At 36.6% G+C, this 20369-nt stretch overlaps 2 protein-coding genes across 2 annotated transcripts in view; both read right to left on the bottom strand.

Moving 5' to 3' along the window:
• Positions 1-2988: 2988 nt before the first annotated feature.
• On the bottom strand, positions 2989-9304 carry LOC140327802 (bifunctional phosphoribosylaminoimidazole carboxylase/phosphoribosylaminoimidazole succinocarboxamide synthetase-like). Its single transcript, XM_072407126.1, has 8 exons — positions 9288-9304; positions 8520-8693; positions 7432-7589; positions 6566-6745; positions 6084-6194; positions 4764-4944; positions 4274-4432; positions 2989-3600 (listed from the first exon to the last, which is right to left on the bottom strand). The coding sequence occupies exons 2-8, from the start codon at positions 8686-8688 to the stop codon at positions 3434-3436; spliced, it is 1125 nt and encodes a 374-aa protein (XP_072263227.1). The 5' UTR covers positions 8689-8693; positions 9288-9304; the 3' UTR covers positions 2989-3433.
• Positions 9305-9528: 224 nt separating this feature from the next.
• LOC140327472 (uncharacterized) overlaps positions 9529-20369 on the bottom strand; it is a 12829-nt gene continuing 1988 nt past the window's right edge. The window contains exons 3-13 of the mRNA XM_072406857.1: positions 18529-18678; positions 18051-18119; positions 17340-17468; positions 15703-15819; positions 14770-14883; positions 14308-14420; positions 13429-13734; positions 12714-12845; positions 11508-11580; positions 10078-10193; positions 9529-9606 (exon numbers count right to left, since the gene is read on the bottom strand). Coding sequence (XP_072262958.1) covers positions 9529-9606; positions 10078-10193; positions 11508-11580; positions 12714-12845; positions 13429-13734; positions 14308-14420; positions 14770-14883; positions 15703-15819; positions 17340-17468; positions 18051-18119; positions 18529-18678 — 1397 coding nt within the window. The remainder of the gene's footprint in view (positions 9607-10077; positions 10194-11507; positions 11581-12713; positions 12846-13428; positions 13735-14307; positions 14421-14769; positions 14884-15702; positions 15820-17339; positions 17469-18050; positions 18120-18528; positions 18679-20369) is intronic.

Below are 20369 nucleotides of genomic sequence, written 5' to 3' on the forward strand. Positions count from 1 at the left end.
GGTGAATATCACTTTTAGGCTTACTGATGTGGATATTAGAGACAAACCGGCCTTTGCTCTCCTTCATGTTTTTGATTTGTCAGATATGGTGTACAACCATTCACTGCAAAGACATCTCCTGAACGTGGCAAAGGCATGTATTCCGGTTTGCTGGAAGGTGATACCCCACCGACACTGGAACTCTGGCTGAAACAGGTAGTGGACATTCACCGCATGGAGGATATGATTTCTACTGATGCCAACAGATGTGACAAATTTACCCAGACATGGTATTACTGGATCCAATATTACACATCTATAGAATGTACTAGTCTACTACAACAATCTCCGGCATACCTGACACTTTCACCCCTGAGTTAATACTATTCATTCTTGTGTTTTTTGTTGTATTAGAGTTATGTATGTATTTAGAGAATCTGCTCGTTTTCCTCGTTACCACCCCCTCCCCCTCTCTTTTCATCCCTTCCCTAGTCCCCTAGCTCCCAGGTTCTTACCTATCTGAAAAATTGGAAATGCCTGGTTTTTTTTTTTTCTTCTTTCATCCATATTACTATTTACATGTTCCCTATGTCTTGTTTGCATTGGCTGATGTATCATAGAATGTTTTCTACTGTTTGTGGTTTTTGTACTTTTCTTGCTATTTCTTAATAAAAATTATACTATAAACATCAATCTGTTTCTATTACGCTTAGAAGGACAGAAAAGGGATTTGTTCCACACAGCTGTTTGAGTCGTTTTCTGGGTCAGGATTAAAACCAATGATTTCTATGCTGCAATGTAATCACCGGAGATCACACACTGGTACACTAGCTACTCTCCAGATTCTATACCTATAAACACACATTCCACATAAGGAGTAATAATTGCATCTGATTTCTTCACTGACCCAACCCTTCATATCAGACTCATCTCAGGTCTAAGATGGCAAATATACAAGAAGAAATTCACCATTTCAAGACTATTCCTGGAGAAACTGATACTGAACATTTCGTTCTGATATTTTCATTATTAAGAACATGGCACTATGAAGTGTAAATCCATTAACAATCCAAAAATGATACCGTTTTCGTGGAAGATTTTTTTTTTTTTTTAACAATTGCGCTCCTTTTGGAAGATTTTTCCTCTTCTGACCCATTTGTAACATTATTCAATTTTTCCACTCTCTCTAATCTTGTTGAAAATAGACTCAATTTTCAGTCCTGGTAACAGGTTCACTTTAAAAATGTCCTATTAATATATAGGCTATTAAATGCAAACAAATATTAGTACCAGATGCATGCAAGAGAATCTGGTATTAGTGAACGATGAAACCCAAAAGATAAGAGCATCCCAAAAATTGTTGCTACAATCTGAGTCCTGCTGGGATATCTTTTAGATGTACATTTACACCTATGAATGCACAGGATTATGTAAAGCAGGAAAGTATCTCATGATATCTAAAGCTGCGTACACACTTCCAATATTTATCGTTGTGGGGGAACGACCGATCAGCCAAAAATCTTTCACAAAAAAGGTGACCAATGACACAGACAAGCGAGGATTGTCGTTGGAAATGAACGACCGTCATGGTGGATCTGATTGGCCGATGATCGTTCGCCAACTATCCTCTGTATGGTTGTTCAGTGATCTAGTGTGCTTCTGCAATACACTTTCTCCTGTACATGTCACTTCCTGCATCCTTCAAACGATTTTATGGCTAAGTGCATACGTGCAATAATTGTCGTTTGAAAAAAACAACAGATCTACGTGTATTCACATTTATTTTGAACAATCGAATAGTGCATGATTCTGTACATGCTGTAAGGATAGGATGGTTCAAAAAAAATTCCAACAATAATGTACACACGCTAGATACAATTGTTTGAACAATGCAGGAAGTGACATGTACAGGAGAAAGTACTGCAGAACAATCCACGATCACTGAAGGACTGTACACACAATAGATAGCGAACAATTGTCACCCAAATTTCCAGCGACATTCCTCGTTCATTGGCATCAGTGTGCTCTTATTTTGTTAACGATTATCTAACAATTGGGCGTGAATTGTTTGTTTCCAACGACTGTTATTGCACGTGTGTAACGTGTGTGCTTAAGGCTTCATATTGAATACAAGGTAGCAAAGCTAAGACAATGCAGCTTTACCAGGACTGATATCACAACCCCAGCACTGCCTTGCATATTAGAGAACATTGGCATGCAGCTTGGCTTACACTTCTCTGCCATTCCCAGCAGCTTCCTTACACTACTCTGATATTCTCAGCTAGTGTGCTGACAGCAGGGAGAACCGCTGGGAATAGCAGAGTAGTGTAAACTGTACATATACCGGGCCACAGCAATATTTTATTTCATGTTACTGGGCTCTGCTATCAGAAAAGTTGGGGACCACTGGAATATAGGATTAACAACCCAAACCTAATCTAAACAGCACTTAAGGTCTATTGATAATTGTTTTTATGCAAACGGTTGTGCCCAGCACACATACTTATGCGTGCTTTAAAGCAGCCTATTTATTTTAAATTATCTGCCAACACTTTTTTTGCATGCAGAACACTAGTAGTGCATCACAAAGTGTTGTACACTGCTGCACTTCCTCAGTGCCATTCACATTTTTTTTATGTTATGGTTGTAATGGATTCAGCAAGCATGTGTAGTTTGAATCACACTTTTTTGTTGTGTGATGTTACAGGCACATTACATCAACACAGAAAAATAACTCCAAAAGCTTGTGGTTTAGGCTGCTCACTAGTATTTAATTTATTTTGTTTTTGCTTCCTAATCAATTTTTATATTTTTTATAAAATCGGGTGAATCCTGGGTGACGCATTTATAAACAGACCCCACCCCCCCCAATACGTACAAAGCAGTTAAAAACAATTGGGCTTCAGATATACTTCACAAGTCCCATCTAAAGCCTGGTTTATGACTCTAGATACATTTATAAACATTTAGCATTCATATGAGGAGGAAAAAGAAATAAAATCACTTGCCTTCAAGGCTAATTTTATTGAGGTAGTTTATGATAAACAGGACTAAACACAACAATACAAGTGAACTATAAAATCGCGCAGGGTCCTTTGTACCCCTTGACACTCATGTGTGCATCTCTTGTGTGTTCCAGTGCAGAGTTGGAGGTCCACCTAAACAATTGAAGTCCATCCTCCACAAAGTAACACAATAGGGGCTCATCTCTCACTGCAGTCTTACATACTGTACGGTCCAATCAGGAATATTCGTAAATATTAACCATTTTTTGGTAATAGACCATGGGATAAATCTTCAGAATAATCTTCTGTGCTGTGAGCAAAACTTCTATGAACTTGGACAGATATTACCACAAAGTTTTGTCCTGACAAATGCAAAGTTTATAAAATCATGTCACTTACAAATGCAATGTTTATAAAATACAACCTAGTCCTGGCTGATGGAATCAAAATCATATGCTGCACTCTCTCAGCTTTACGTCCGCCTGCTTCATAGCAATCCACTTGTTTAAAGTGCAGGTACGTAGCTTGGACCATAACAGGGGGTTACTTAAGCCTAAAATGTGAGCAGCAAACTGAGCAGCTGCTTCAGGCGACAGCACCGTAGAGAAGCCAATACCTAAAAAATAAAGCATGAAAATGAGGCACCAGTCAAAAATTTTTTACAAGTAAACTTATTATTGGGATGATCTTTTGCCATATTTTGCAAGAATCCAAAATACACTTGAAGATTAGGGGCCCAGATTCATCGCCCTTCTTGAGGTCCTCTACAGGTGACAGCTCCATGATTTTGTCACAGCTGTGTCACCGGCATCCATAACCACTTCAGATTCTTCAGGAATTTTGTGGCAGTCCTCAATACCACAATCCCACTTGTGTTTATTAAAGAATTTCTGCTATTCTGGGAATAGGAATAAACGTACATTGTAGATGTATGTGAAACCCCAAAATTCTGAGTAAAGAGGATGGCACATTAATCAAAATATTACTAAAATAGCTGCATTGTGGTGCATTCAATATGGCATTACATCACAGATAGACCTGTGCAAATAACATGTGTTGTGGCCTTCCTGTTACTACAATGCATACATGTAAGGTCACTAAAAGTAGCATAAAGGATAGAGTCCTGTATATATCCCGATACCCTATCAACGTCAAATGCCCAAATTAAATTTCCTAGCCTTATTTCAGATTAAGACTCAAACTCTAATTGTAGCTCTGACTACATGAAAGTTTAAAGTTACCTACAGTGCAGAACAAAAGCGGTTGGGTTGGATCACCCACATACCTACCTTCTGCCATCCTAACTGCAGAGCACAGATCCTGAGCTGTCCATTCTGCAGTAACAAGGGGGCAATTAATAACCGGATAGGTGATGTTTGCAGACATTACCGATGCCAAGCTATTGCTTTTACCAGCGACTGTAATGAAGACCATGGGAATGACATCTCCTGGAGGAATATAGGAAAGCAGACTCAGATACAGAACTTCATTTATCATTCTCTAACATAAAAAGGACTCTTGCTGCCCACAGCAGTCAATAACAAACTGGAAATCAGATTGGTTCCCATGGGGAAAACCCAAACATTTCTAATTTAGCGTTGGGTCTGATTTACCTGTCTAAAGCAGAGTTCTAGTTTATTTATACTGTATGAAATGGCTCAAACATCAGCACTGAATCTCCATCTGTAGTATGAATCCTAATCCTAAACTGCTTGAAATATAAATTTTACTCCTATATTTGTTTGTTTTGATGAATGATTTACTAACACAATCATATACCTTCATATTGTGATTTTAGATCTAGAATCTCTGCTGGTCCTGTGTACGCGGATATCACCCTCAGCTCACATGGGATATTATAGACCGCACAAGCCCCTTTGATCTTTTCACAGTAACCAAGATGTAAAAGAGACTCAGTCAGTAGAACTACCTTACATTGATTTTCAGGGCTTAGAGGACACTGCAGAATAGACAGAAGGGTATTAGGTTATTGATATAAATCTAAACAAAAATACATCATTCTTCAACATGAACACTGATATGATGGTCAGAAAGGGGACTGGGTGACTAATTCAGAAATCTAGTAATTAAAAAGCCTTTAAAACCCAATAAACATATTAATGCAATGATGTAGCATTTATGCTCTGCCAAATCACATCAAATGTTCCTCTGGACAAACTGAAATGTGAAACAATCTGTATGGATTGAATACACATATGATCCCTATTCTATTTTACTACTGACAATAGTAAGTGGTACCTGGTTAGCCATAGAGATTGATACTAGGGATGAGCCTATGGCATTCTCAAAAAAATTTCCTCGAACTTTCAATGGTTCCGCGAAATTTCGGCGAACCAATTTGGCGAAACCACCAGAAGAGGATATAAAAACAGGAGGATTCCTAGAGCTGCAATCAGCCCTGGGAATCCTCCTGTTTGCGATTCCCGGGGCACTAGAGATTAACTAAACTCTAGTGCCCGGGGATCACAGAGGATTTGTACTCCTGTTCATGCAATCCCCGGGCACTAGAGGTTTATTAACCTCCAGTGCCCCGGGGATCACACACTCTTCAGCTGTGGCTGCATTCATTGAGAAGAGTGTGCGATCCCGGGGGCACTGGAGGTTGATTAAGCAATATATGACTGGCCATCACTGTATGATAGATTTAGTTTGGTATCTTTCATTATTCAAATGATGAATTATTAAAATAAGCATCAAATGGTGAGTGCAGAAATTCTTGATTTGGCATTTCCTTTATTTGGTGCTTGTACCATGCAGTAACTAGAAACATTTTAATTTAATTTTAAATTAAAACTACTCTAGTTTTAAACATACATCTTTAATGTGTTTGCATTATAGCCAGCGAGTTTTATCTCAATGTCAACAGTGGGCCCCAGATGAAAAAAGGTTGTGCGACACTGCTCAAAAATAACCTGCGTGCTTCTTGGTGGAGCCAGTCAGCATCTCCCTTTCATGAACAGTGCAGGTTAGAAACAGAATAGAAAAATTTTGTTTTTACCACTATGGACATCACTGACCTTTTTCCTTTCAATTTATTTCCCAGTATTTCAAACCATATAAATCAAACAAGACCCTTACTTCCACATTCTGTTGACCAAGAATGTCTGTGTAAATCTGAGAACGAGATTCATAGCCAACTACATCAGCAAGGACAATTTCTTTTTTGTTGGCCTCTACACCAAACTTTACCTATAACCACAATGGAACAGGAGAAATAGTTAACTCTCATGTGTATAAATACAACTACAAAGATACGGATTCACAATAAAAGTTTACAAATCAAGTGTGAGTCTTTGAAATAAAATGTCAGCTTTGCACATGCAAATTCTAAAAGCAAGATCATTATCACTCACCTATTTAGTGCAGTTTATTTATAACTACTCAATTTCAGATTATCATCAAATGTACATTCATTTGATTATCATCAAATGTACGCTCCACTGGAATACATCTACAGAAACGTATCTGTTTTAGATACTTCCATGATTGCAGAGCTTGTTTATTTTGCTTTTTAGTATAACAAATGTGAGAATCTACAGGGGAACATCACGTATACATACCTTTAAATTTACAATTACGATGCCATTAGCCAAACAAGTTCTTTCCAAAATCTCAAGCATGGCTACAATGCTGCGATTCATAATATCTACTTCCATCTGACCCAGGACAAGCCCAGCACAGCTGATTCCTGCAGCCACCAGTCGCTCCACTGAAATTACAAGTTGATTGTTGTCCCCATTCTAAAACACAAAGAAATACAAATAACATTTTTTTTTTTTAAAACCGATAATTGATGAAAACCTTGTCAACAAAAGTATGGCATTTTTAAAATTTCATGCTGTCATGAAGTTCCTTCAAAATCAAGAGCATTCTCCTGCCTGAGTAACTCATGTACATATCTGATAAAATAATTGCAGAGACACAGAAACATATACTGGGTTTGCAATTCACAAGCATTTGTGTAATGGGAAGTTGAAGACTAAACAAAAGCAAATGGCAGTGGCAGCACTTGGGTTTTCCACAACCAATTACATTCAAAAATCTATTTTTTGGGATAAGTGTGGTATCTTGATAACTATCTTCAGAAGGGCCAAATAGTGAACACATAACAGTACTGTATGTTGCTTTGTCAAAAACACAAGGAAAGTTTAGGAAAGGTGACCACACAGTTAAAAAAATAGGGGTGCAGAGACCATCCACCTTGCTCACCAGTTTTAGCGTCATCTATTCCTTTTTCTATGCCTTCAAATTGAAGGTCATTTTCAAATGAGTTTGAGATGATAGCAGCAGCACTTTAATATTCCAGGGACCAGACACCAGAATGTTTTGCATGCATGTGTCATGGATCTAGATCATTCCATGGGTCTAGATCATTCATTTAAGCACCTCATATTGGTTTTGACTGTAAATTTACTCCAATATTTACCTTCCAGAACATCTCTACTTTAGGAGGGGATAGTCTGTTCTCTTCTACAGCATGTGGATTCCTCCTCAAGTACATATCAGTGGCTATTCTCCAGCATGCCCATTCAATAGGAATTATTTCACATTCCTGAGAGCTTGTGACAACTGATGTCTTTATACCTGAAAGACAAGACTGTTATGTGAACTCATTATTTGCAATTGGTTGTCAAAATATTGGAAACCTCATATGAAAAATATGTTATTATTATGGGACATTAATCACAAATATACCTGGTAAAATGTTGCCTGTCTGTTGAGGTATCACTTAGCACTTGGATATGTTAAGTTTTTAGAGCAACTTCGAAAGAATTTCGAAAATGCAGCCTAAAAACTGGATGTACATCAGTCAAAAACAGTTATTCTTCCAATTACCAAACATAAACAAATGTATTAATGAACACAGGTGGAAATTTACGGCAAAAAGGAGTATAGCTTCCTAATCATACACTTAGCTCCATGGTATTAAAGCCAAGAAGGGACCTTGCCCCCTGAAAGGAGAGGCTTTGCAAAGCTTTTAATTTAGCCATACATTGAAGACCTAAGCTAGAGACAAGGGTATTCATTGTTGGTGTCATCACCAGGAAGCATTCTGGCATCTATAACCCTAATAAAATCCACATTAGGTGAGCTCATCACTATACCAGACTAGGGATACCTTCAGGGGGACAAAATCAGCATAAAATTCAATATCTTTGTAATCTAGTTGTAACAAAAACGGAACACTCTCCAGTACCATAAGTTCTAGATAATGTTTACGGTCTACCTCTTGGCACAAGTATATATCTATTAATGTACAAGTTAATATTGTTCATTTCAAGATACCCAATCATGTGATTTGGGGATTGGTACATAGGAAATCAGATAATATAACAACCCTCCAATTTCAAACACATTCTCAGTTGCAGAATTTGTGTGGCAAAAGCAACTGGCAGGAGACTTTCCATCCTGACGAATCCTAGCTCGCAGGTGCTAATCTGGTTATATTTTGCAAAGTACCAAAACAGTGTTGTGCTCATATTCTACCTACATAGACCTGAATGAGACACCTACCTGCATCTTGTAGGAGTTTGAAGATACAATTAGTGGTCATGGTGTGGTAAGAGGTTTCGCTCCTTGTACAATCTTCAAATGAACTCTGGTCTGTGTGCTTTGTCGGCAAACTGAAAACATTCTCTGGAACATTTGCGGATTTCTTTTGATTGATTCCCTCGTTAAGCATCAGCCCTTATATGTAAAAACAATATTAACAATCAAATTGTTGGAATTTTGAAGGCCAAGTGCCAAATTAGTTCACCATGATTTTTTGCAGTTTCCATCACTGGGCCTCCCTTCCCTCAAGACTTTTTCTTCCCCCTAAAACTAATCAGTGAAGCCTTTTTCCTTCTGCTTCATTATTTCAGTATTTAAAATGAACTGGGACCCCAGAAAAGAAATCACTAAACTTATAGCTTCCAAAAATGGAATGGTTTCTGTTCAGTTTGGGGGTCGGGATGATACAACTTGATTTATAGACTATTTAGGAATACCTGACTAGTGTTGTATCAGGCTGGATATAGCAGTTTAGGAAATTAGGCAGCAAGTTTGAAACCCAATGAAGTTTGAGTTAGGTGGAACAATTTAACTGAGGAGTTCTACACTTCTATTTATTGAGCACTGTCCCACAGCATAGAAAGTGAGTAAACTTTCAAGTAAACAGCTAAATCATTTAAAAAAAACATATTTCTGGTTTTGTTAAACTAAAGTTTTGCTAAAGCCTTTTAGATCCTCCAGGCCATCAAATCCACCTTTCAATATACAGCAGAGAAAGTTAAAACTAACCTGTGACTGGCACTTCATCTTGATATATTTAGTTAAAGAGGGAAAAAAAAATGTAAGTTAATGCTACTCAAGAAAGTACCCATTTTAGAAAAGCCCTGACAAATCACAAAGCAGCCATTTGGTCTTATTCTTTTTTAATATTAAAATCCCGACTTGTGTGCGCTTCAGAAAACTTCAGTAAAAACGTTTTTGTAGATTTGGATAGGGTGAAGCATGGTTAGAAACTGTCATAGTTTCACTGTTATCCATGTCCGCGCCCTTTGAAGCCATAATACGGAACAATTGCACCCTGATTTTTAGTTTCTAAGCTTTCAATTATCTATGAAAAAAAAAAATGATGTGCAAGCCTGTAAAGGGCAAAATAATCACTAAAAATACCTTTTTGGCAACTGATTTATTTTATAAAGTGCACGCAATAACACAGCAATTACATGATGTATTTGTGTGTTGCAATCAACAATGAATGGCAAGGAACCCCACATACACAGGGCACTGTGTGTTAGCATAACACATTGTTGTATGAATGAGTCTGCCATCGCAGAGGCTACAAGGACATTGTGTGTTTATGCACCATTCCATGCTGTGGTCACCAACTTGTTCTGTCACATTCACCCGTTTCTGTTGCACAACCAAATCTTATTTTTGTGTACAGGTGTGCTTTAAAAGGTTTTTAAAATTTATGTTGCTCCTCAGCGTCTAACAAAAGTTATGCACCTCTGAATAACAGCCCTGTGTCCTATTTGTGCAAAGCCCTAGGAACTCCATTTTAAAAAGCCAGTGATACACTTACCAGTCCATAGTGCATAGGGGTCTCAAATTTACTCCATGCACCACGAGGAGATTTCTGTATCGTTGGAGAAAGGGAATAGTTGGTTGTAGGCGGCTTGATATCTACAGTTTGGTTATCTAGGGAGGGTAAAAGTGACATAGTTAAATCATTCTTTACTTTTAGGATTATTAGGACAAACAGCAAAGCTCTGCTAAAAACTATGTAATATATTTGGTTCCTCTGCTGTAACCTTATAATTTATATACAAATTTAAATATAAAAAGGATGTAATGTCCACTTATCATTTATTATATAATATACATTATTATGTGTTGATTTTGACACATTTTGCCTAAAAAAAAAATTAGGACATGCTTAAAAGGATGACCCTGATAAAATAAAAAACAAATTAAAAAAACACCCATTCATAAGGATTTGTGTACATTTGATTCTATGGTTTAAACTGGGTTGCTATTATGTGCAGTTCTCCATACAGCCTTGAGGACAATTTATGTAATACCATAGTCCCATGTTAATAAAAGTCCACTTTAGATACTTTATTAGGATCTTCGTATTAATACTGTATTCTTACAACCACAAAAGTTTGAAATGACAAAATCATGAACCTAATACAAAGGAATCGTAACATTTGCAGTGCCTGCTGAATATTCTGTTGCAGTGTAGATAATAAGGTATTGCTCTTTGTATATGCACATACAACCATTCACTATAACATTTTACAGTTTTAAGGTTATTACCAGCAATGTGTTTGAGTATACACCTTTATTGCAAACATACTTCTTAGATTTGCTTTCCCCCATAAGCAAAGCTTCCATGGCTTTAAAGTAGAACTAAAATTCAGAAAAAGATTTGCCATTGATTATATCTAAGCAGCGCCCTGACAAATCTACCTTCTGTCTTCAATTTCATCTAAACAATTTTCATTATTTCAATAATTATAATTTGTCATATGAAACATTCTACCCTAAAATATTTCACAACGGGTGTAAAATTATTTTTATTCCACATGAAATAAAGCTTTTACTTTTAAAATAGTTTCATTCATTAACTAGTTGTTAGCTGACAAATCATTATTTTTATAGATAGGTACAGAACAGAAATAGGGAAACCTTCCAGGAGTAATAGTAACTGTTGCAATGATCGTATTCTAAGCAGACAAAAAGGTTGTTTTAGCCATTATTTACAATTTTTTTTTCTATTAGATTTGAGTTTAATACCACAGCAATGACAGTTACAATATTTCCCAGCATACTACAGAGGTGCAGTATATGGCACATTGGAAATCAATCTAAACTACAATTTTACAAAACTGCAAATTAAAGTTGTTCATTGATACTTTTATTCTTATTTTAATATTGTAATAGTATTTACCTTTTATGTTCATAATAGCAATACAACTTAATATAAATAGTCTCCATTGCAATCCTTACCAGAGGGGGCACTGCCCATCTTCTCACTATCACCTTGTGTATTAATACTTTGCTTGATAATTATCGAAGCATTCTAAAATAAAAACAGAAGTAAACAATTCTAGCAGAAACACAGCACAATCCTTTTTCAACAAGCAGTGGTTCATTTTTATTGTTGATGTAGCCAAGTTCTCGAAAGGGTCTTTTGAAGGAGCCCCGGTTTATCAGGCGGCTATACATTACGAGGGACTGTATTTCCAAATCATCCTATAGTACATGTTGACTGAACTATGAAGTACGATTAAGTACCAAGTGACAGGGAAAACTTTGAATTTCCACAAAGATCTGCAGTTTTGTCTTGTATTGATTGGCAAGCAGAAGGAACTCCCCGGTTACAATGCTTATTTGTTGGTGGAAAGAATTGTTAGTAGTCTGTTTTATGGAGAAGACGACAAAGCAAGGGCACCCCAAAGCACTCTGAACACTATCTGCATTGAGTTTGCAGGTGTTCCTCGTGTTTGTGTGGGTTTTCTCTGGGTACTCTGCTTTGCTCCAACATTCCAAAAACATATAGCTAGGTTAATTGACTTCCCCCCCAAAAAATTGACCTTAGACGGCACATGAGATTCCAAGTCCCTCTGAGGGACAGCTAGTGACATGACTACGGACTTTGTAAAGCACTGCGTAATATGTCGATGCCATATAATTAGCAATTATAATAATAATGAATGAATAGAAGGCATACTGGAGCCCTGCAAGTTACTTCAATGAAGTAGTGTGAAGCTGCTGCCTCTTTCCATTCATTAGCCAAACCCAAGGCTTATGAATGCACAAAGCTTTTGACAAAAATAAATATGACCAAAGGTGACAACATGGACAATAAATATTCTAATTGCTTATCTTATACAAACAACAAAATTTAAATTAGTAAAAATGATCACCATTGTCAGATAAGAGCACACAGACAACAGCAGAAGGTGTTTGCCCAGAAAGAAATTTTAGAGCCACATTTATACTTTGTCTCCTCATGGCCAGCTTCTTTTTGACATTGGTTACCTACCTCAAACTACTCTGGTTGTTGCTCCCTTCCAACACATCCAAGACACATGCAATGTAAATATAACAAAAATAGTAATCATACACAGATTTTTAAATATTTGTAAACTGTATTGGGAAATAGAATAGCCATCACTGATAGGTTTTCAAAAAGTAATAAGAATTACTTACCGGATCAACAAGGGGATGTTTTATCTTGATGTAAAGCGCGCCATTAGCTATCAGGTTTGAAATTGAAGTTCCATTCCATTTAAAAAAATATGACACGTTTGGTTTAATCAGTTTTTGATTTCCTGGTAAACACTGCACAAAAAAAAAATATTGTCCAGTTTTCTTATCAGGGGACTTAATACTACAATTATCTCCCTTTCATTTTTGCTAACATACTGCTCTACTGACCTTTGCTTTTTGTTTGTTTTTCCAGGCTCTTTACCAAAAAAAATCTAAAACTAGAACACGGGAGTGATGGTGACTTTTTGCCGTTATTGGCCTCTGTACACCAGCATATATGCCGAGCCCATCATTAATGGTTCTCACCATCTCTGCAGGGTTTTATTTATGCCTTGTTGTGGCACAGAAATATAGAAAGAACACCCAAACCTCCCAGGCTAAACAGAACATTTATGAATTAGAGCACATAAATCGCATACGTCAAAGAAAGGACCTGCCGGGAAACCTCCCTTGCCAGAAAACAAATACTGTAGGTGGTCACAAGACCTGTGCCTCAATTACATTAAAGTTCAAGAATAATGTAGCTGCCCAAACAGGATATACAAAATTTTATTAAAATACCGCTCAATACATTTCACTCTTAGTAGTCTAATTTTCAATTAATGCAGAACGCTAGAAAAATTAGGATGCAAGATTCACTCAGAATGATCTATACCTGTAAAAAGGTGAAAGAAAAATCGTTGACAGAACAATTAAATTTCTCATGGAAAAGTGCGACAACCTCCATTTTAAAATTTTCATAGGTCCACCAAGTCTGAATGATTATCTTGCCCACAAGTCCCAGCATGGCTAGTTGCTCTCGTACTTTTCCCCATGGAACTCTATAGGTGTGGTTGTCTTCTGGATATTCCGCAGGCAAACAAATTATATCCGTGGGTATCTGTTTTATTTGTGATGATGAACTATGGAAATGCTTGTGTGAGCGACTGACCAGAGAGTTTCGTGAAATTCTTGTTTGAATCTGCAATTAGAATGTGATCAATATATTATATATTCTCGCTACAGAGAATTACATTACAAGTAAATTTTTATTTATACTTACACAGGTCCTATTGAAACCTGTGTGAATGGGTTAACACAAACAATTTTTCATTTCATTTGTACAACCTCTTTATATATGCCTGAAGAAGAGATTTTCTTTCTTTTTTCTGCTAAAGGATTATTCACACTAAGCATTGGCTTAGAAGAACAGGGGCTCCTGTGTCTTTCTATCCCAAAGCTTTTCATAAGTGCTATACTATTGTATATATTTACTCTTTTTCAGATTTAGACAAATAGATATTAGTTATGGTTTAAATCATAGTTTCTTTTAGCAGGTGTGCAGAATTCTTGTGTGTATTCAGAGAACAAAAATAAATAGTCACTGCTCCATAAATCTGCGGAATCAGAAATGTCCAATATGTATTCAGCACACTGATGTCTTGCTACTTACTAAAACTTCTATTTCAATCTTTTCCCCCCTAAATTTGAGAACCGCCAACAAACACTGGCAAATAATTTTTTTTTTGTAACATTCAAGAACATACAAGCTTACCTTCCTGGGATGGGGCAGTGGCTGATAACTCGGCTGTTTGACTTGCTTGTCCACATATAACTGTGTGGTCTGGCCCTCCAGACCCTGTATACCTGGCTGGTGCTGGGATTTACCTAAAACACACGGCATTGTAAGTTTTCCCATCTATACCAATTATACCTATTTTCCTAAAGATACTTTCAAATATTGGTATCAGGTAATAGTATTTTATTGCAGAAGGGACATTGCATGGTCACAGATTTTTATTTGTCGAATTTAGTTCTACTTTAAAACTACACAATGCAGCATAAAATATTGAAACCATAGTAATGTTCATAAAGCAATTTATATACTGCTCAGACTTTCATTTTCTGTAAATTTACTAAGTGCATAAAAACAAACCAAGAAATTTACCATTAGTTATGGCCAAAGCAAACAGGGCCACCTACAAAATATTTGAGAAACATCAGTAAAACAGAGTACCTGACTGTGTTTGAGGTCCATAGGTAATATTCTGAGGTAGAAGAGGATCAGTGAATATTGCCATTTTTTGATGTTGGGACTTCGAGGGTGACAAGGTAGTGGTAGATTCAGCACCTGCTAGGAAAAGGTACACAGAGTATCAGAAAGTGTATTATCCATGTCTTAACATGATCCCAAGATGACAACCCTAAGGTTGGGTACACACGTGCAATAATTATCGCTGGAAAAGATCTTTCACAATCCGAATATATTTGACAGTATTTAGCATTCAAGTACTAATATGCTATTATATTTAAAGACTAATACATCTTTATGATGACTGACACATTGCATGTTATGTATAACATTTTTGGGATTAAATACTTCCAAGAGTAATGTGGGGCACATAATAAATGCATTAAACTGTGCTATGCTGACTGGCTCAATAGGATATAGGGGGGGAAAAACTCCAAAATACTGAAAAACCTAGTACAGAGACATTTACCAAAGTGAGAAACCTTCCTGCATATGCACAGCTTAATGTACGATGGTCGGATATGTGGGCACTGAATATGCATGTGTGACTTACACCATCCTGGCCAATCAGATGGCTGAAGACAAACTACAAAGATGGCAGCGACCACAACAAAAAAGGGACGAGTGAGTTTTTAAAAAGTTTTGATCAAGCAGGTTAGGTTAATTTATTGCAGAAGAGACATCACCTGGTTACAGATTTTTTTGTAGAACTTAGCTCTGCTTTAATTCTACACAAAACAAATATTGGAAACATTATAATTTTAATGTTTAAAAAACAATATATACTTGACAGGCTTTCATTTTCCAAAAATATACTAAGTGCATACCAACTAAAGCAAAAAATGAAGGTAAACAGAGCTACCTACAAAACAGTGAAGTCGATTAACTGCCGTTAATGATGTCCTGAAAACAGAATACCTGACTGTTTTTGATGTCCAGGGTTCATTTTCTGAGGTAGAAGGGGATTAGTGAAGATTGCCATTTTTTGGTGTTGGGATTTCGGGGATGAGAAAGTAGTGGTAGATTCAGCACCTCCTAGAAAAAAGGTACACAAATACATCAGAAGTATATTCTATGTTAATTATCCTTGGTCTTAACATGAAGTAACCTTGAAGTATGAAAAATAATAACTGAATGTATCATACTCAAGTAGACACTGATTTTTTTTTTTTTGTCTATTAACATTTTGAATGTTATCAGTTACACTAAAGTCAAATCATTTCTGTATTTTCAGGTAAAACTCAGTACTTTTGTTTGTATTCTGATTAGTTTATATTTGAGCATATTATACATTTATTGGCAGTATTTAGCATCCAAGTACAAATATACTGCATACCGCCATTTTTAAAGACCATGACATCTTTAGGATGACTGACCCATTGCATGTTGACATTTTTGGGCTTAAATACTTGGTTCAAAAAGTAATGTGGGGCACAGAATAAATGCACTAATATGTGCAATGCTGAGCATCTCCTATTGGATATATGGAAAAATAAAATACAAAAAAAAATAAAAATACTGTATAAGCCCAGAACAGTGGTCGCCAACCTTTTCGTACCTACGGACCACTAAATGCACGGACTGCATTTAACCCCACCCTGGCGCTATCCTCGAGTGTGGCTTGGGGTGAGTTTTATGTACCAAAAGCGATAACCACACGGGGTAGTATTGCGAACATCCTACCTGCTCCCCACAATCCAGCGATGCCAGCCAGCTTCTGAGTCCCCCGGCATCGTATCCCTGCTGTGATCGATGGGATGCATGAAAGGTCTGTATGCTTGGGAGGTGTGGTCTGGTGGGATATTTAAAAGCAGATTACATTGTAATCTGCTTTTAACACATTGTACACAGTAATAAAGTGATAAAAAATAAATCCAAATAATAAATACTAATTAACAAAATTGCACCCTTGTTTGGGCAGATTTTAGTGTTTTTGATTTGAATAAATTATTAAATTTGTTATCATTTATGATTTGGGTTTCAAACTTTATCATACCCGGAAATTATTCCTAACAATTACAGGCCTACAATATTAAACAACAAATTTCCATGCAATGTACAATGTACCGCTTTTGACTTCAAAATTACTGACATAATCAGACCGCCAGGGAGGTTAATGTATGATGCTGGGATATGGGGGCACTGAACATGCTTGTGTGAGTTACACCATCATAGGCAATCTGATGGCTGAAGACAGAATACAAAGACCACAATACCACAACAAAACTGGGACGTTTAAAAAGTTGTGATCAGGCAGGTAAGGTTTTTTCTTTTATTGTAGAAGAGACATCACCTGGTCAAGGATTTTTTATTTGTAGAATTTAGTTCTGCTTTAATACTACACAATGCATAAAATATTGGAAACATTATATTTTAATGTTTATAAACCAATTTATATATTTTTCAGGCTTTCATTTTCTGAAAATTTACTAAGTGCATACACAAACTAAACAAAACATATATTGTTAGTTAAAATTAAACAGAGCTACCTACAAAACATCTGAGAAACATCAGTAAAATAGATGGACTGCTGTTATGTTCTGTAAACAGAGTACCTGATTTTTTTTTTCGACGTCCATGATGTCCAGGGTTCATTTTCTGAGGTAGAAGGGGATTAGTGAAGATTGCCATTTTTTGATGTTGGGACTTCGAGGGTGACAAGGTAATGGTAGATTCAGCACCTGCTAGGAAAAGGTACACAAAGACATCAGAAGTGTATTCTATGTTAATTATCCTTGGTCTTAACATGATCCCAACAACATAACCCTAACTTTATTGCTAAACTTACCCATAAGCTGAACCCTACCCCCTTGAAGTATGAAAAATAATACCTGAATTTATCATACTCAATTGTCTATTATTGTCATGTCTATTATTTACTATTTTGAATGTAATCAGTAGTGGCTGCATTTTGTGTCCTAGCTTTACACTCAAGTCAAAGCATTTCTGTATTTTCAGGTAAAAAACAGTACCCTTGTTTGAATTCTGATTAGTTTATTTTTGAACACATTATACATTTATTGACAGTATTTAGCATCCAAGTCCAAATATGTTGCATACTGCCATTTCTAAAGACTATTACATCTTTATGATGACTGACACTTTGAATGTTATGTATGACATTTTTGGGCTTAAATACTTGGTTCAAAGAGAAATGTGGGACACAGAATAAATGCACTAAGCCACGCTATGCTGTCTGCCTCCTATAGGAAATAGGGGAAAAACAGAAATCAAAATACTAAATAACCAAATACAGAGACATTTACCAATCTGAGAAACCTTCCTCTTTATTCTTGTGTTTTCTTGTTCTTCCAAATTCATGCCGTCCTCGTCAGCTAAAGAGATGACCATTTACAATATTTAGTCATGTAAATAAACCTCACAAGCATTAATGGCAAAGTACTTGATAAATCATTATGGTTTTTTTGCAATTATTCAAATAATTCTAACTTCATTTTAAGGTCAGATAATCTACTCACCATCAATAAGAAAGTTTTGCTTTTTTTTTTTTTTTTTTTGCCCATAGGACACCTTCTCTCCTAGCATGACAACTTTAACTCCTCATTTTGTATAATGCCACCCCCCCCCCAGTGGAGTCCTGATCCAACTATATAAAGTGCTTTTCAGCGCAAGATGACTGCCCTAGACTACTTACATATTATAATTAATAATTATCCATGCATTATACACGAGGCTTAAGCTTCAACAGTTGGTGTAAAATAAACCATTTGCTCCTCTACTTACACTTTAGCTGCTTGGAAGTAGTCTCTTCAGAACACAAGGACTGAAGATATCTTACTTCTTCACTGAAGTTCTCGTCATAGTCATCTTCTGCATATTCTACAGTCACTAACTTTATTGTGCCAACTTCGTCTTCCGTCACTGAGCTATCCTCTAAAGGGCAAAAAATAAAAAAAAATAAAATAAAAACCACCAACATTTCTAAAATTTAAACTAGGGTGCTATGTTGTACAGAATGAATAGTAATTTTATTTTACCCTCCCTTCCAGACCCAAAAAGCACCTGTTCAATGCCACTTCCTCTGGTGTGGCAACACCCCTTACCTGCCTCCAGTAGGAAGATGAGTGTTGTCACTCCACTATATCTGCTCAGACTGCAATGTGGAAAGGTTGTTGGTTGCAGTGTGAACCAATTAATATTTTACAAGGGGCTTGGACATTCCCTACTGCTTCCAGAGCCCACTCACCTGTATTAGTACTTTAGCTGGCTTTGACCACAAATATGCTTTTCTTGCATGATGTGGTAGACTAAAAGGGGTAATGTAATTCCAGCATTTTGCTGCAAGCATGTAGGGCAAAAAGTGTGAGTGGCTACTATGCCTACTTTGAAATCTGCTTGTCCTCTTGGGTCTTTTGTAAATAAAACAAAGTAGAAAAATGTTTGCATGACACCTTACTTCCAAACATGTTTTCCCAATCTGAGAAGTCCATCCTAGATTTCATTTTTCACATTGCTGTGTCTTTATTTTCAGCCAGGTTTAGCATGGAAATGGGAGTAAAAAAGGGTGGTGATGGCATAATGTGTGTTTCTTTGCATGCCCAAAGGCAAACTTCCTACAGATTCTATAGACTTCAATCAATTCTTGGCTGTCTGCTTCTTTGATAGTGAGATGTCCCCACAATTCCAGAAAAGGATTCTTGAAGGTAAAAGCTACTGGATTGTGACACAGCCAGCAATAAAACCTGACAAGGCTCCAAACCTTCTCACTGCCTATAAATTAGCATTTTACCCACAGTTTTACCTTAAAACATAAAATTCCATTTTGTAAATTCAGAGAATATGACAATAAAAAAGGAATCTGCTAAACACCTTTACTTTAAAATGTAAACTAAAAACTTTTTGCCAGTCAGGTCCCTGTGGAGGAACATAATAAGAATGCAATATAGCACCCTTAGCATTTCCTGGAGTCAGAACTGTCATGAACAAAAGGTAGAATGACATGAGATTTTTATGCTTTGTACATATGCAGGATGAAACCCTTTCAAAGTGATTGGTTGTATGAAAATGAAAAAGTTTTCAATTACAGATGAGCTATTGCCACGAGATACAATAATGTGTACCAGTTGAAATAAAAGGGCAGTTATGTGGATTTATGTGAATTCAGCCACAGGATGGAAGCACTGCACTATTCTAAACTCAGCCACAATTCCTGCAGAAATAAAAGAATTTCCTGGCAGATACAGAGGAAGATATCGGATCACAGAGGAACAATGTTGAGTAGCCAATAATCCACTGCACTGACAAAAGATAGATGAGAAGGACAAGTGTTGTCACTATAGTGAAGAAGATCCAATGTTTATTAAAATCACACACATTCATTATCACTCAGGAATAAACAGTGATTTGTTTTGTATGATTTCAATAAACCCCTCTTGGTTGATGAGGTGTGGATCCATTGTTTTCCTAAGTAGGGGGGTTTAGGAAGCAGGTATGTTTTAGCAAGAGGTTAACATTAGCATGAAGAGTTTGTTGTAATATGCAATTGGCCCGCCTGGACAAAATCTCAAATCCCGTCTACATTTTTATCCAAAACAAGGCTTACATAGTAAACACTTTTATAAATT

Source organism: Pyxicephalus adspersus, chromosome 3 (genome assembly GCF_032062135.1).
Source record: "Pyxicephalus adspersus chromosome 3, UCB_Pads_2.0, whole genome shotgun sequence".
Taxonomy (NCBI): Eukaryota; Metazoa; Chordata; class Amphibia; order Anura; family Pyxicephalidae; genus Pyxicephalus; species Pyxicephalus adspersus.

What these genes read in the sequence shown, in the direction of transcription:
- LOC140327802 (XM_072407126.1), bottom strand. Translation starts at nt 8,688, where the DNA reads ATGCTTAACGAGGGAATCAATCAAAAGAAATCCGCAAATGTTCCAGAG. An exon ending in AAGTAGAGATGTTCTGGAAG is followed by an intron (nt 6,746 to 7,431) that starts GTAAATATTGGA and finishes TTTGTGTTTTAG; the next exon opens with AATGGGGACAACAATCAACT. An exon ending in TCGTAATTGTAAATTTAAAG is followed by an intron (nt 6,195 to 6,565) that starts GTATGTATACGT and finishes TTGTGGTTATAG; the next exon opens with GTAAAGTTTGGTGTAGAGGC.